This window comes from Bos grunniens, chromosome 16, assembly GCF_055505025.1.
Source record: "Bos grunniens cultivar Pamir isolate PY7600 chromosome 16, Bosgru_T2T1.0, whole genome shotgun sequence".
NCBI classification, from domain to species: domain Eukaryota; kingdom Metazoa; phylum Chordata; class Mammalia; order Artiodactyla; family Bovidae; genus Bos; species Bos grunniens.
The window spans coordinates 33,697,207-33,710,843 of NC_141180.1; the positions used below are offsets into that span (position 1 = coordinate 33,697,207).

The window sequence follows — 13,637 nt, forward strand, 5'->3', positions numbered from 1 at the left end:
TGAGTCTATTTCTGTTTTGTAAACAAGTTCATTTGTATCATTTTGTTTGATTTCACATATAAGAAAAGTCACATGACATTCGTCTTTCTCTGATCTACGTCACTTGGTGTGATCATCTCTAGGTCCATCCATGTTGCTGCAAATGGCATTATTTCATCCTTTTTATGGCTGAGTAATATCCCATTGTATTTTTTTATACCATGTCTTCTTTATCCATTCATCTCTTGATGGACATTTAGCTTACTTCCATGTCTTGGCTATTGTAAATAGTGCTGCAATGAACACTGGGGTGATGTATCCTTTCCAACTAGAGTTTTCGTGTTTTCCAGACATACGCCCAGGAGTGGGATTTCCAGATCATGTGGCAACTCTATTTTTAGTTTTCTGAGGAACCTCCATACTGTTTTCCACAGTGGCCGCATTAATTTACGTTCTCACCAACAGTATAAGAGGGCTCCCTTTTCTCATATCTTCTCCAGCATTTATCATTTGTACTTTTTGATGGTGGCCTATACATGTACATCTGTAGACAGTAATCACATATTACTTTATTCCCCTTTTTATGGTTTTCTATACCTTTCCCATCACAAATACACACTAAGGTTTGATACTTCTGAGAAAGTTTATGTACTCCTTTCATCATATTTTTAAGTGTTTAAAGCAGGTCAGTTGATGAATCAGACCCAATTTAAAAGTACAGCTATCCTTATTCACAGTAGACAAAAGGTGGAAACACCCAATGCCCATCAGGAAATGAAAGAAAGACAAACAAACTGTGGTCCATCCACACAACACAGTATCATCCTTCCCTGGTGGCTCAGGAGGCAAAGAATCCACCTGAAATGCAGGACACCCAGGTTCAATCCCTGGGTGGGAAGATCTCCTGGAGAAGAGAGTGACAGCCCACTCCAGTATTCTTGCCTGGAGAATCCCATGGACAGAGGAGCCTGGCGGGCCACAGGCCATAGGGTTGCAGAGAGTTGGACATGACTGAGCGACTCACACTTTCACTTTCACTTTAGAAGAGGAAGGAGACACTGACGCATGTTACAACATGGATGAAACTTGATGACATTATGCTGAGTGAGATGAGCCAGTCACAAAAAGACAAGTACAGCATAATTCCATTTATATGAGGTGCCCAAAGTCATCAAATTCCAAGACAGAACGTAGAATGGGGGCTGCCAGGGGCTGGGGCAGGGGTGGGGAGTTAGCGTGTCTGCAGAGTCTAGTTCTGCAAGATGAGAGCGTTCTGGAGACGCGGGGTTGCTCAACGATGTGAATGTGCTTAATGCTTCTGAACCACGTGTTGAAAAATAGTTAGAAAAACACATTTTATGACATGTGTATTTTACCATGATGTTAAAAAACATGCAGAAATATACAAAGTGCAACCTTTCATAAAATGGTCAAGTGAGTGTCCGAAGCACATCCTGAGGTGGGAGCCTCAGTCAGAGACAGAAGGAGAGAGGGGGAGCCCAGAGGGGAGGCGGGCATGGGAAAGGGACCCCTCTCCCAGCAATAGGCAGGAACTCAAGGTGCCTCCACCCATAGGAAGCACATGAATCATCTATGCAGGATTTCAGGGAACACAGCAGAAAATGGCCAGGCAGCGGGTCCCTCTGGGAGCTGAGTGGGGGAAGGGGTAATGCTGGCAGGACCAGAGCATCAGGAGGTGAGGGTGCAGAGAGGGAGCAGAGGGAAGGGGGGACACATAAAGGAAGCCTGTCACCCCCTTATTTTTGCAGACTGCATATCATTCACATTCTGCAAGTTAATTCATGTGTCTACATCATAGGGTAGGACACATTCCCCTCCAGTGATTTCAGCGTTTTTAACACACAACCGCTGTCTTCTGTGACCTTGATCCACAGGACCCTGTCGCTGTCGTGTGCTCGCTGCTTTAGAGCCCAGACAGCTCATATGCTGGTTACCAAACAACCCCTCAGCTCTTGATCACAATTAAACTCTTGACCAAAAGAGGTGTTCAGGGTCAAGTGGCCCAGGGCTCCGTGGGCAGTCACAGAAGGGGGGAGGGGCTCCAGGTAAGGTGGCCATGACCCCCACCCCAGAGGGAGATGGCAGTGATCCCTGAGCTCCCTGTGCTCCTGCGAGACCCCCACCTTCCCCCCCACCCCACACTCGGAGCCGCCCCGCGCTCTCAGCCTTAACGCCAGCGAGACCATACCATCCTGCCTCCCACCTGGGCTTCCATCACTCAGTCCAGGGAGCCAGAACCCCCAGACACACCCCAACCTCTGGTGCAGAGAGCATCCTGGGGGCACCCACTGAATCCACGGAAGGAGGACATACAGACTACAACTGGCACCCTCTCCCTAACAATCCGTGCTGAGCAGCAAAATCAGCCAACCCCAAAGATACACCCCAGCAGGTTACCAGCTCATGCCCCCCAACACCAAGTCTTGTTTCCATGGAAGCATGAATGGGAAACAAGTGCCCTTCCCTGAGGGCTGCTCCCTCAAAGGGTCTGCGCGGCCCCCAAGCCAGAGGTCACTCCCTGGTCAACAAGCACTGGGACAGTGACAACAGCCACCAGCCAGCACTCCCCTCCCCGCCATCTTCAGGTGAGATGGAAACAGAAGGAAACCCAGAGCTGACCCATTGCCTTTCCCAGTGCAAGGGGCCCAGTTCTGAGCCTGGCTTGGCCAGACTTGTTCTGCAAACTTCCAGAAGCCACAACCAAAGAAAGTACAGTTCTGAGGGGCCCTCTGACACAAGACAGATCAGACCTCCCAGATGCCCTGTGCAGTCACAGGGGAGCCGTGACAAAGGAGCCAACCCAACTCAACTCAAGACAGAAGGTTCCAGACCAAGGAGCAGCCACTCACCCTTGCCAGACACACCCCATGTGGCCAGGGCAGGGCTTTACTGACCCATTTCACTTGATCCCCATACACATCTCTCTGGGCAGGTCCTCACAATGCCCCCATTTTACAGAGAAGACCGGCCATGGCAGAGGCTCAGAGTGGTCATGTGGGGCCAGAACAGAGCCTGCTCACCACCTCGGGCCTTGGGGCGCTTCCCCAGCATGCCAACACCACCCACGGGCACAGCTTCACTGCCTGACATGGTCATTCCCTCCTTCAACCAGCACCAGTAGCCAGCACAGACACAGGGGACCTCGGCAGGGCTGACCCCCGGCAGAGGGACTGTTGACCCCCATGCACTGTAAATGAGTGGGTTTTCAGTCATCCGCTGCCACGTCTTTGGGTGGAGACGCAACTCCCAACAGCAGCCCTGCTCCTACTTCTGAATGATGCCTTTTCTCCTGAGACTCTTCCGAACACAGCGCAGAGAAAACTGGACGGTGAGAACCCCTCCCTAGAGACATCCTATCCTTCAAGGACGCGCTTGGTAACACGCCCCCACCCGAGGACCTCAGGCTCTCAGGGATATAGCTCCCCTGCCCAGGGTGTTTCATTCACCAGAACACACCTCCCAAGACAGAACGTGGCAACAACAGCAATAGAATGTAAACGAAATTTAGGAACAATTTAGGCAGGAATGTAAGTGAACTACCCAACTCCAGTGTTCTTGCCTGGAGAATCCCAGGGATAGGGGAGCCTGGAAGGCTGCCGTTTATGGGGTCACACAGAGTCGGACACGACTGAAGTGACTTAGCAGTAGCAGCAGCAGCAGAAAGTGAACTTGAGCTAGTCCACATTTGCTCTAGATGGCATGCATACTCAGCATGACTGTAGCCCTCCAGGCTCCGCTGTCCACGGGATTTCCCAGGCAAGAATACTGGAGTGGGCTGCCACTTCCTCTTCCAGGGGAATCTTCCCAACCCAGGGATCAAACCTCCATCTCCCACGTCTCCTGATTGGTAGGCAGGTTCTTTACCACTGGGCCACGTGAGAAGCCCCAGGTTTGCTCTGAAACACCTCCTATGGCCTGTGAGGACCGCGGTTGGACTTGAGGCTGGCCCTCATCCAGGAAGGATGCACTGACTCTGTACTGTGAGCACAGGGGTGCACCCTCAGCCCAGCACGGGGCCTGCCGCCCACAGGGTCTACTCTACAAACACGTGTTGAGTCGTCAGTGAATCAATTAGTATATAAAACGCATATACCAACCTACTAGCAGCAGTTATCTCTGGGGAGTGAGGTTGGAAGGGAAAACTTTTAGTTTTATGAATTTATTGGATAAAGATTAATTCTGTCATTTTAACTGTCCTCAGCAAAGGGCCAGAATCGAAGCTGTAGCACACTGGCCCCTGACCCACAGCAGCCTCAGGGAGCATGGCCCTGTCCCTGGTCACTCCCTCATCACAGGGGTTCGAAGTCACTATCCAGGAACTTAGAAGACACGTAGCCCACCTCCGGAGGGTGGGCAGTCAGCTCAGCCTGGGAAGCCTGGTGGAAGAACCCCATCAGTACACAAGGTGCTCAGGCCTGGGACCCATATGTTGTTTGTAGAAGTGCAGCATCAGCAGTTTGGGGCTGGGGAAGCACCTCAGCAGGTGGAGGGCCAGCCCGAGGACACACCAGCCAAGAGGGGCCACCACGTGGTCAGTTCTTGGGAAAGCTCTGCCTAGCTCAGTTTAATAGATGAGGAAGCAGGGCTGGGGTCAGTGAGCTGGCAGGTCAGCCCGGGGACAGCCCCGCACCAGCACAGAGTTGGCATGCCAATGCTCGAGATACAGGAGGGGGGCAGGATGGGTTCCTGGGGAGCAGAGGGCAGCGAGCCGGGCCAAGCAGGAGATGAGAGATGACTGACAGCACGAGGGCCCCGCAGGGCAGTGGGCAGCAGTGAGCCCCTGCCCTGACTGCCCAGCACAGTGCTCCGGGCACCGCCTCACCACCCCTGCCAGCCAAACCTCCTGCAGCTACCACATTTATGAAAACCACATGTGACCCTACAGTGACCTCCATCCACATTTCAATCGAAAACAACCCACTCCTAGCACTGACATATATCTGCTGCTGCTGCTGCTGCTGCTAAGTCGCTTCAGTCGTGTCCAACTCTGTGCGACCCCACAGACGGCAGCCCACCAGGCTCCCCCATCCCTGGGATTCTCCAGGCAAGAACACTGGAGTGGGTTGCCATTTCCTTCTCCAATGTGTGAAAGTGAAAAGTGAAAGTGAAGTCGCTCAGTCGTATCCGACTCTTAGCGACTCCATGGCCTGCAGCCCACCAGGCTCCTCCGTCCATGGGATTTTCCAGGCAAGAGTACTGGACTGGAGTGCCACTGCTATATCCGCTACCATGTGTAAAATAAACAGATAATGGGAAGCTGCTGTGTAACACAGGGAGCCCAGTCCGGTGCTCTGTGACTACGGAGAGGGATGGGATGGAGTCGGAGGGAGGCTCAAGAGGCATGGGATATGTATACACTTATGGCTGACTTACAATGCTGTATGGCAGAAACTAATACAACATTGTAAAGCAATTATCCTCCAATTAAAAATTAAAAAAAATAAAACAGTGAAAGCAACTCACTTCTCCCACACTGCGGTATTTTACAAATGAACAAACAGCTGAGTCCCATCATGATATCAAAATAAAACCAAGCCCTCGGCAAGTTAGACAAGTGATTCCCACCACTGAGGCCAGCACCAGCCCCTGCCTGGGCCCTTCAGGGCCATAAAACACTATCCTGCAAAACAACTTTTTCAAGAGTGAGTCACAAAAGCCCATGAGATCCTGGGCGGAATTTGTAACAGAAACAAAACCACCGTCAGAAAGCAGGCTGGGTGCCTGGGAGGCTGCGCATGGGGGCTGAGCAAGAGGGTCTCTGCTCCCAGGTGGGCTGGGGACTGGAGGGGAGGCTGCCCTGGTCCCCTCTCCCTCAGAGGAGTGAGCACAGCTCCTGCCCACTGAAGGCAGCTCCCGCCCACCTGCTAGAGCGCATTCTGGCCATTTGTTTCTAAACAACAACATAAATTGTTCTCCATTTTTGCCATTTTACAGACACCACCTGCATCCCTCAAAGGCCCCAGTGCCTGCCATTCCACATCAGAGGCAAACCGAAGGCCAAGGGGGCTCAGCTCGTCCAAAAACGCAAACTCAGGGTCGGGAGCTGGACTCGAGCTCCTTGAATCCAGAACTCTTCTCCATGACGCAGCCCTTACCCTTCCAGCCTGACCTGAGACGCTGAGAACAAACACGGGGCCTGTCTGGACCCCTGAGCTTCTCCTGCACCTCCCAGGAGGGACACAGAAGCAGGTCCACACTCTGCTTCTGTATCTTCATGCTTTAGCTGCAGTTCTACTGACCCCCACTGGTGATGCATGCACATCAGGCCCCAAGAACATTCTGCTTAAACACTCAGAATCCCAGGTCAGAAAGACTCATCCACTGACTTCTGCAGGTGTGCACCTGGGTACCTAATACCTGCGCGATCCCAGTGGGTGATGGGGCGGAGGGGCGGTGACAGCTCCTCCCTGACCAGTAGGCAGGTAGGCAGGGCTGGAGTAGCAGCATGATCAGGAGGTGCTCTCTCCAGCCTGTAATTCTTACTACTCCTCCCTCTGGGGTAAACAGGGGGCATCACGGGGGGCAATATGACTGCTTATGGGGGGCTGCAGGGAGGGGGTTAGGGCTCAGTGACCTAGGACCGATCCAAACCTGGAGCCCGCCTCCACACACACACACACACACACACACACATACACACAAGAACATGCTCCTGTTCATGGTTAACTGGTCATTTCTCATGTATCAGCATCTTGTCTCTGAGACGTTTGAGAAACAATGAGCTCAGGATGGACCACTGTGCACCCATCCCAGGAGTTCGTGATCTCAGATGACAAGGTCTGCAGCCCAGCCTAGACCCCAGCACCCAGGCCACGTGCATGGACATCGTTGCTGAGACACACACTCCTTCCTGGAGCTGAGCCTCCTCTTTGGGTCCTGGGTGTTTCTGTTCTGAGCCAAACACTCGGCACCTCCCAGCTCTCCTCCCTGCTGCTCACACCCAAAGCCACATCCTACCTCTCCTGGATGGAGCAGGGAGCCAGCTCCCAGAGAACAGAGGCTCCAGGAGCACCAGGTGGGAAAGGCTGGTATAGTCCCTTCTCCTAGATTCTTCCAGACAGCCAGAAAAAAAGCCCCCAGAAGTGCTCGGAAGGAGCAGGAGGCCAAGGAGTTGTGGCCCATCAGTAGACCCTAAATGCAGATCAGCCCCTAAAGGGATTCATGGTTGAAGGGCTGACCTTTATCCACCAGGAGAATCAACTCCTAAATCACACCAAGACACAGCCCTGAGCCTGTCCCATGGATTTCAGTTCCAAAGTAATCAAGCAGCTTCACTCGAAAGTCGAAAGGTGGACCAGCCCAATGTCAGTGGACAGGTAAAAGGATAAACAAAAGGTGGTCCTTCCATACGATGGGGAACCATTCAGCCTTAATAAGCAAGGGAATTGTGACACACGCAACAACACAGATGAACCTTGAGGACATTATGCCGAGTGAAATAAACCAGTCACGGAAGGACCAATAGTGCAGGACTCCACTTCTGTGAGGTCGCTAAAGGAGGCAGTGCACGGGGACAGAGAGCAGAATGGTGAGTCAGTTCACAGGGACAGAGAGCAGAATGGTGGCGGCAGAGGCTAGAAGCGGGGGCAGAGGGAGCAGAGAGGTGGGGAACTGGAATTCAGTGGACAGTCTCAGTTGGGGAAGATGAAAAGGCTCTGGAGATGGATGGGGGATGGCCACACAACGATGCGAGCGGACTCAATGCCACTGAGCTGCACACTTAGAAACGGCTAAAATAGCAAGTTTTACGTTATACCTATTTTGCCACAATAACCAAGCCACTGATAGGGCGGTCCAGCACGGGTGGGACCCAGCAACAGTGGTTTTCCTGGTCATGGTCGTAAAGACATGAGCTATCTGTCTTACGAGGAGGAGAGAAGGCAGAGAGGACCCAAGGGATGCGAGGTGTGTTCAGGAAGGGAATGCCAGTGAGACGACACAGCCCCCCTCCTCCTCCCCACTCCCCGCTTCTTCTCCCCCACCACCACCGGGCTGTTAGCCAGAGGGACCCAACCAGCGCTCACCCCACGCAGCCCAGTTCCTTCAAGATCTGACCTAACAGAGACTCATCAAGTGACCAGAAACAGAAGAGTCCTCACCTGATTCCCCGTGAGCTGGAAGGAGGCCAGGTATCTGCTGCAGACCGGACACCAGCAAGTTCTCGGGAAGAAGGTGGAACACGGGCTCCAGGAGCGGGTGTGGCCTCAGCGTGTACTGCAGGCTGCAGTTCTCAATGAGGGTCATGTGCTTGTTCTCTGGGGGAGAAAACACCTCCTGTGACAGCTGAAACCAACGCACCTTCAGTCACATGGGCCAATAAGCCGAGCATCTTGGAAAAGAGCCAGACAAACAGGAAAAGTATTTTTCTAGGGAGAGAGGGGAATTGCTCTGTTCATTCAGCCAAGAGCAAAAAAGAATCAACCCTTAATACCTCTCTTTGGTAAAACTACAATGAAAGAGACACTTGTTTCTGATCTGACATAATAGAATCTCTCAACTCACCTCTTCCCCTGAGCAGTGTAGTCAGGTATGGCTTGCTCCCATGATCAGAGGGACCCTGGAGGGCGCTCTGACAGGAATATCTCTTCTTCAATCTCAGCCTCACATTCACTAAGCCCCACAAAGCAGCAGGACTAGGTGCTGGGCAGCCAGCAACCTCTAAGACAGAGTCCTGTCCTCAAAGAGGACACAAGTCTGCGGTGACTAAGATACAAGCCCACTGACACCCGTAACACATGGGAGAATGGGATCCGAACCCCAAGGAAGGTTTGGATAACATGCTGGGGAAGTGGGAAGAAGGAGAGCGTCCTCAGAAAGGAACCGCTGGGAACAGCTCAGAGTTCTCAGGGAGGTGGAGGGAAGGTGTCAGCAGAAACTGGGCGCAGGACCACAGGGCCTGGGGTTGAGGGGGACACAGACACGCCCTCAACACATGGCCACCAAATGGTGCATCTTGCTACTGTTTGATTTCCTCCACTGACAGGGGACCCACCACCTCCTGAGGCGCCCTAAGTGTTCTCATAAGAACTAAATTGTGCATTCATTAGAAAATAAAACTGTATTATTGAAAATTGTATGTTTACTATCTGACCATTCCACACATGTGATCTGCTTACTGTAAGATGTTAAATGCCCTAAAAGACACTCTGCTACATGGCTGGCTGGAGAGCACATTGGTACAACCTCCATGGAGGACAAACAGGGGAAATAATACAAAACTGCACAGGGAAGGGCCCCCAGACCAGCAATCCCACTTCCAGGAATTTACCCTACAGATCCACGTGCACATTCACAAAAGGGCAGATGTTCACTGTACCTTCAACCCTCTGCTCCTACAGAACAGCTCCAAGTGTCTGCTTGGCGGGGGGCAGTTCAATCACAAACAGCAATTCAACTAAACACCACCCAGTGGTAAAAAGAGTGAGCATGCTTCCTAGTGCTGACATGAAACACCCTCCAAGATAAACAGTTAAGGGGAAAAATAAAGGTCTGAGACGACTTGACAGGGGCAAAAACAAGACCACGGGCATGCACATTCACTTGTGTGTTATCAGAGGACCCGGAAGGACCCACAAGACCCCAGAGAGGAAATCACCTGTGATGTAGGCGAGGAGCTGAGCACAGGAGTAAGGAGACCTCATCTGAACCTTCTCACACTGTTTCATACTTTGAATTCTGGATTATGGGAATGCATCACCCAGTCAAGAAAAATACCCCACATTTTTAGAAATGCACCCTGAGAGGATGAGCTGTCAGTCTGCAGCTGTCCCTCCTCAGGCCCCTCACACATCCATAGCCTCCACCAGAACCATGGTCCTAGAATGGACCTGGGTTGGGGGGTGCTTGCTGTTTAACAGTTGTTGAATCTAAGGATACTTCAGGAGAGAAAATTCTGGCAAGTCAATGATTAAATTCAATTGGGAAATAACCTAAAAGGGTTTCCCTCGTGGCTCAGACAGTAAAGAATCTGCCTGCAATGTGGAAAACACTGGTTTGATCCCTGGGTTGAGAAGAAACCCTGGAGAAGGGAATGACTACCAACTCCAGTACATCAAGGCTGTATATTGTCACCCTGCTTATTTAACTTATATACAGAGTATATAATGAGAAATGCACGGCTGGACAAAGCACAAGCTGGAATCAAGATTGCCGAGAGAAATATCAATAACCTCAGATATGCAGATGACATCACCCTTATGGCAGAAAGCGAAGAAGAACTAAAGAGACTCTTGATGAAAGTTAAAGAGGAGAGTAAAAAATCTGGCTTAAAACTCAACATTTAAAAAACTAAGATCATGGCATCTGGTCCCATCACTTCATGGCAAATAGATGGGGAAACGATGGAAACAGTGACAGACTTTATTTTCTAGGGTTCCAAAATCACTGCAGATGGTGACTGCAGCTGTGAAATTAAAAGACGCTTGCTCCTTGGAAGAAAAGCTATGACCAATCTAGACAGCTTATTAAAAAAGCAAAGACATTACTTTACCAACAAAGGTCCATCTAGTCAAAGCTATGGCTTTTCCAGTAGTCATGTATGGATGCGAGAGTTGGACTATAAAGAAAGCTAAGCGCCGAAGAATTGATGCTTTTGAACTGTGTTGTTGGAGAAGACTCTTGAGAGTCCCTTGGACCGCAAGGAGATCAAACCAGTCCATTCTAAAGGATATCAGTCCTAAATATTCATTGGAAGGACTGATACTGAAGCTGAAACTCCAATACTTTGGCCACCTGACATGAAGAACTGACTCATTGGAAAAGACCCAGATGCTGGGAAAGGTTGATGGTGGGAGGAGAAGGGGATGACAGAGGACGAGATAGTTGGATAGCAACACCGACTCAATGGACATGAGTTTGAGCAAGCTCCAGGAGTTAGTGATGGACAGGGAAGTCTGGTGTGCTGCAGTCCATGGGTTGCAAAGAGTCAGACATGACTGAGCAACTGAACTGAACGGAACTGACCCACTCCAGTATTCTTGCCTGGAGAATTCCATGGACAGACAGAGGAGCCTGGCGGGCTACAGTCCATGGGGTCACAAAGTCAGACACGACTGAGCAACTAACACTAAAAGCCAGTCTTTATCATTAAAGCTAAGTTTCTGACTAACTGTTCCTCTATCATGAGAGTTTCAGCAAATTCAGGAAGTAGAAGTAGGCTCAAGGTTTCACACAGGCTGGAAAACAGACACCAAGTTCCCACCATGGAATCTAGGCAACATCTCAGAGACAGAAAGTCACCCCCCGACTCGCCCCAAACAGATCCGCCTCCACTGCTAGAACCCTGTTCACATCCCCCAGGTCAGAAAAGAGCCCCACACCAGGCCCCTGAAATGGCCTGTCAGCCCATCCCCCTGCCTCACTGGGCACCCCTCCGTCTACCCTCCACTCAGCCAGCAGCCAGGGGGTGGCTCACGTCTCTCCCAGGGGCACCCTGGCTGCTCGGCAGGAGAAGCCACAGAGGCAGGCAGGCAGGAAGCCCACTCTGCCCTAAGGCGGCCGCTCGGCACTGAGCCCACACAGAGTAGGCGCTCCTGCAGGACGTCCCTGTCATTGGCACCACTGGACACCTTGCTGTGCTGGAGGCGACCCATGCACTTTCTGGTCAGAGGCTTCCGGGGACAGCTGGTGACCGTGACAGACAGCAACTACTCACGCGGGGGCAAAGCTGCTACCCAGAGGCCAGGGGGCCAGCAGCCCTCCCTCCAGGTGGACCCCACAGGGTCATCCTCACAAAGCTGTGTGCTCCCTTCAGGCTCATGTGTCTCAGGTCTTTAAATTTTCCTTTTTTTTTTTTTTTTTACTTTTTGGCTGCACTGCTTGCCATGCAGAATCCAAGTTCCCCGATCAGGGATGGAACCTTCAGCTGCTGCAGTGTGAGCACAGAGTCCCAACCGCTGGGCCACCACGGAAGTCCCCGGGTCTTTAAATTATGTCAGACTCCAAGCCCACATTACACATTCCTCAGATCTATTAACACCTGAGCTAAGCTGGTGACGCTCTAATACTCAGGGAAGTGACATCATGAGCAGGTGCTGTGGAGGCCTGGCCAGGCCGCGTCTCTTACGTTCTATGGGGTCCTGAAGGAGCGGGTGGAGGAGGGCTCGCGGGCTCCCATGATACAGTCTCAGCCTGCAAAACAAGACGCGTGAGCCGCACATCAGCACCTTGCATTCAGTCACAGGACCCCAGCTATGCTTCTCAAAAGGAAGGCCTGTGGGGACCTCCACTCCACCCCTCTGGGAGCTTCCACCACCCTCTGCAGGGAACAGAGATGCCTGAGCACAGCATCGGCTCCATGAGCCCACAGTGCTGGTGGGCAAGTTCGTCCAGAGTATACACTGCATGGTCCGAATGCAGCCTGAGCAAGAGCACTGGAAACAATGCCCGGGAAGCAACTTGTGCCTGAAAACATCCCAAGATTTGAAACAACATTTGAGGAGCTTCTATGGCTATGTGTCTAGAGTGGTGGTTCCCAACCAGGGAGGATTTTGCCCCCTCGGGACAACTGGCAAAGTTTGGAGGTGTTTTCAGCTGTCACAGCTGGGCAGGGAGGGGGCTACTGGCATCTCGTGGGCTGTGAGACCATACATTGGTCAGGACAGCCCCGTAACAAAGGCATACCTAGCCCAAAGTGTCCATGGAGCCAGGGTGGATAAGCCTCCATCTACAGTGACAACGCAAACTCCACCACGGCTAAAATGACCACACACCGTCTCGCCCATCTGGGCACGTTCAGGTCCTAACATAACAGAGCCTGGCACAGGGCAGACCCCCAGCCAGTGTTTGCTGAGTGAGCCCCTACTGCTCCCTGGGCGCTCGTCTGGGAAGAACCTACTGCTTATACTCCGGACCCTTAGGAGGTGGACACTGCTGTCCATCAGGCACAGATGATGAATTCAGAGTCAAGAGTTTAAACAACTGGCCCAAGACCCCACAGGAGTAAGGATGGAGCAGGACTCAGCCCGTATCCTCCTTACGTCAGATCCCACCCGCCTGGCCAAAGCTAGTCCTGCTCCCACCTGGAGAAGGATGGCTGGGCTTACACAGCAGCATCAAACACGGTTACAGCCTGAAGCAAAAACATCCCCAGGAGACTGTGATAAACACACACAAACTGACAAATTCAGAGCTCCCTACTGTGGATGAGCAGTTAATTCACCACAGAAAGATGCTGGGAACCCCAACAACTGAGAAAACGAGGCGGATACCGTTTGTCCTGGGAAGTGGAAGTTGGAGATTCCGGCTTGTGGCTGAAGATCCGAAGAATTCCAAACCCACAGGACAGAGTCTGGAGGGTCCCGTCTCGTCTTCTGCCTTCAACGACCACCTCCACCACGGCCACAATATGAGGGTGGTTCAAGGACGTGTGAAAATACAAGGGCTGCCAAAGAGAAGCAGACGGAGGGAACGCTCTCGACCTGCAAGAAGGGAGCTCAGGGACGTGGGCGGGCTCCCTCCTCACCTCCACCATTCTCACGTCGATGCTGCAAGCACACCATGTGGGGAGCAGCATCCCTGACAGGCACCAGAGAGGAGAAGGGGCCAGGAAGGGACCCCCTCAGAGACAGACACTGGGGTCACAGCTCCTCCTTCCAGGACACCCAGCATCTGCTTGCAAGACTGCTTGCTTCTCCTGT

General features: G+C 52.1%; 1 protein-coding gene across 8 annotated transcripts in view; it reads right to left on the minus strand.

Moving 5' to 3' along the window:
- The window catches only part of NPHP4 (nephrocystin 4), a 138,086-nt gene that overhangs the window by 98,072 nt on the left and 26,377 nt on the right, over positions 1-13,637 (minus strand). For all 8 annotated transcript variants that reach the window (XR_015143326.1, XR_015143325.1, XM_086344158.1 and 5 more), the window contains exons 5-7: positions 13,209-13,381; positions 12,065-12,129; positions 8,100-8,255 (exon numbers count right to left, since the gene is read on the minus strand). Coding sequence is in view for 6 of the 8 variants with exons in the window: in XM_086344158.1 (XP_086200284.1) it covers positions 8,100-8,255; positions 12,065-12,129; positions 13,209-13,381 (394 nt within the window). In the remaining 2 variants the exon portion in view is untranslated. The remainder of the gene's footprint in view (positions 1-8,099; positions 8,256-12,064; positions 12,130-13,208; positions 13,382-13,637) is intronic.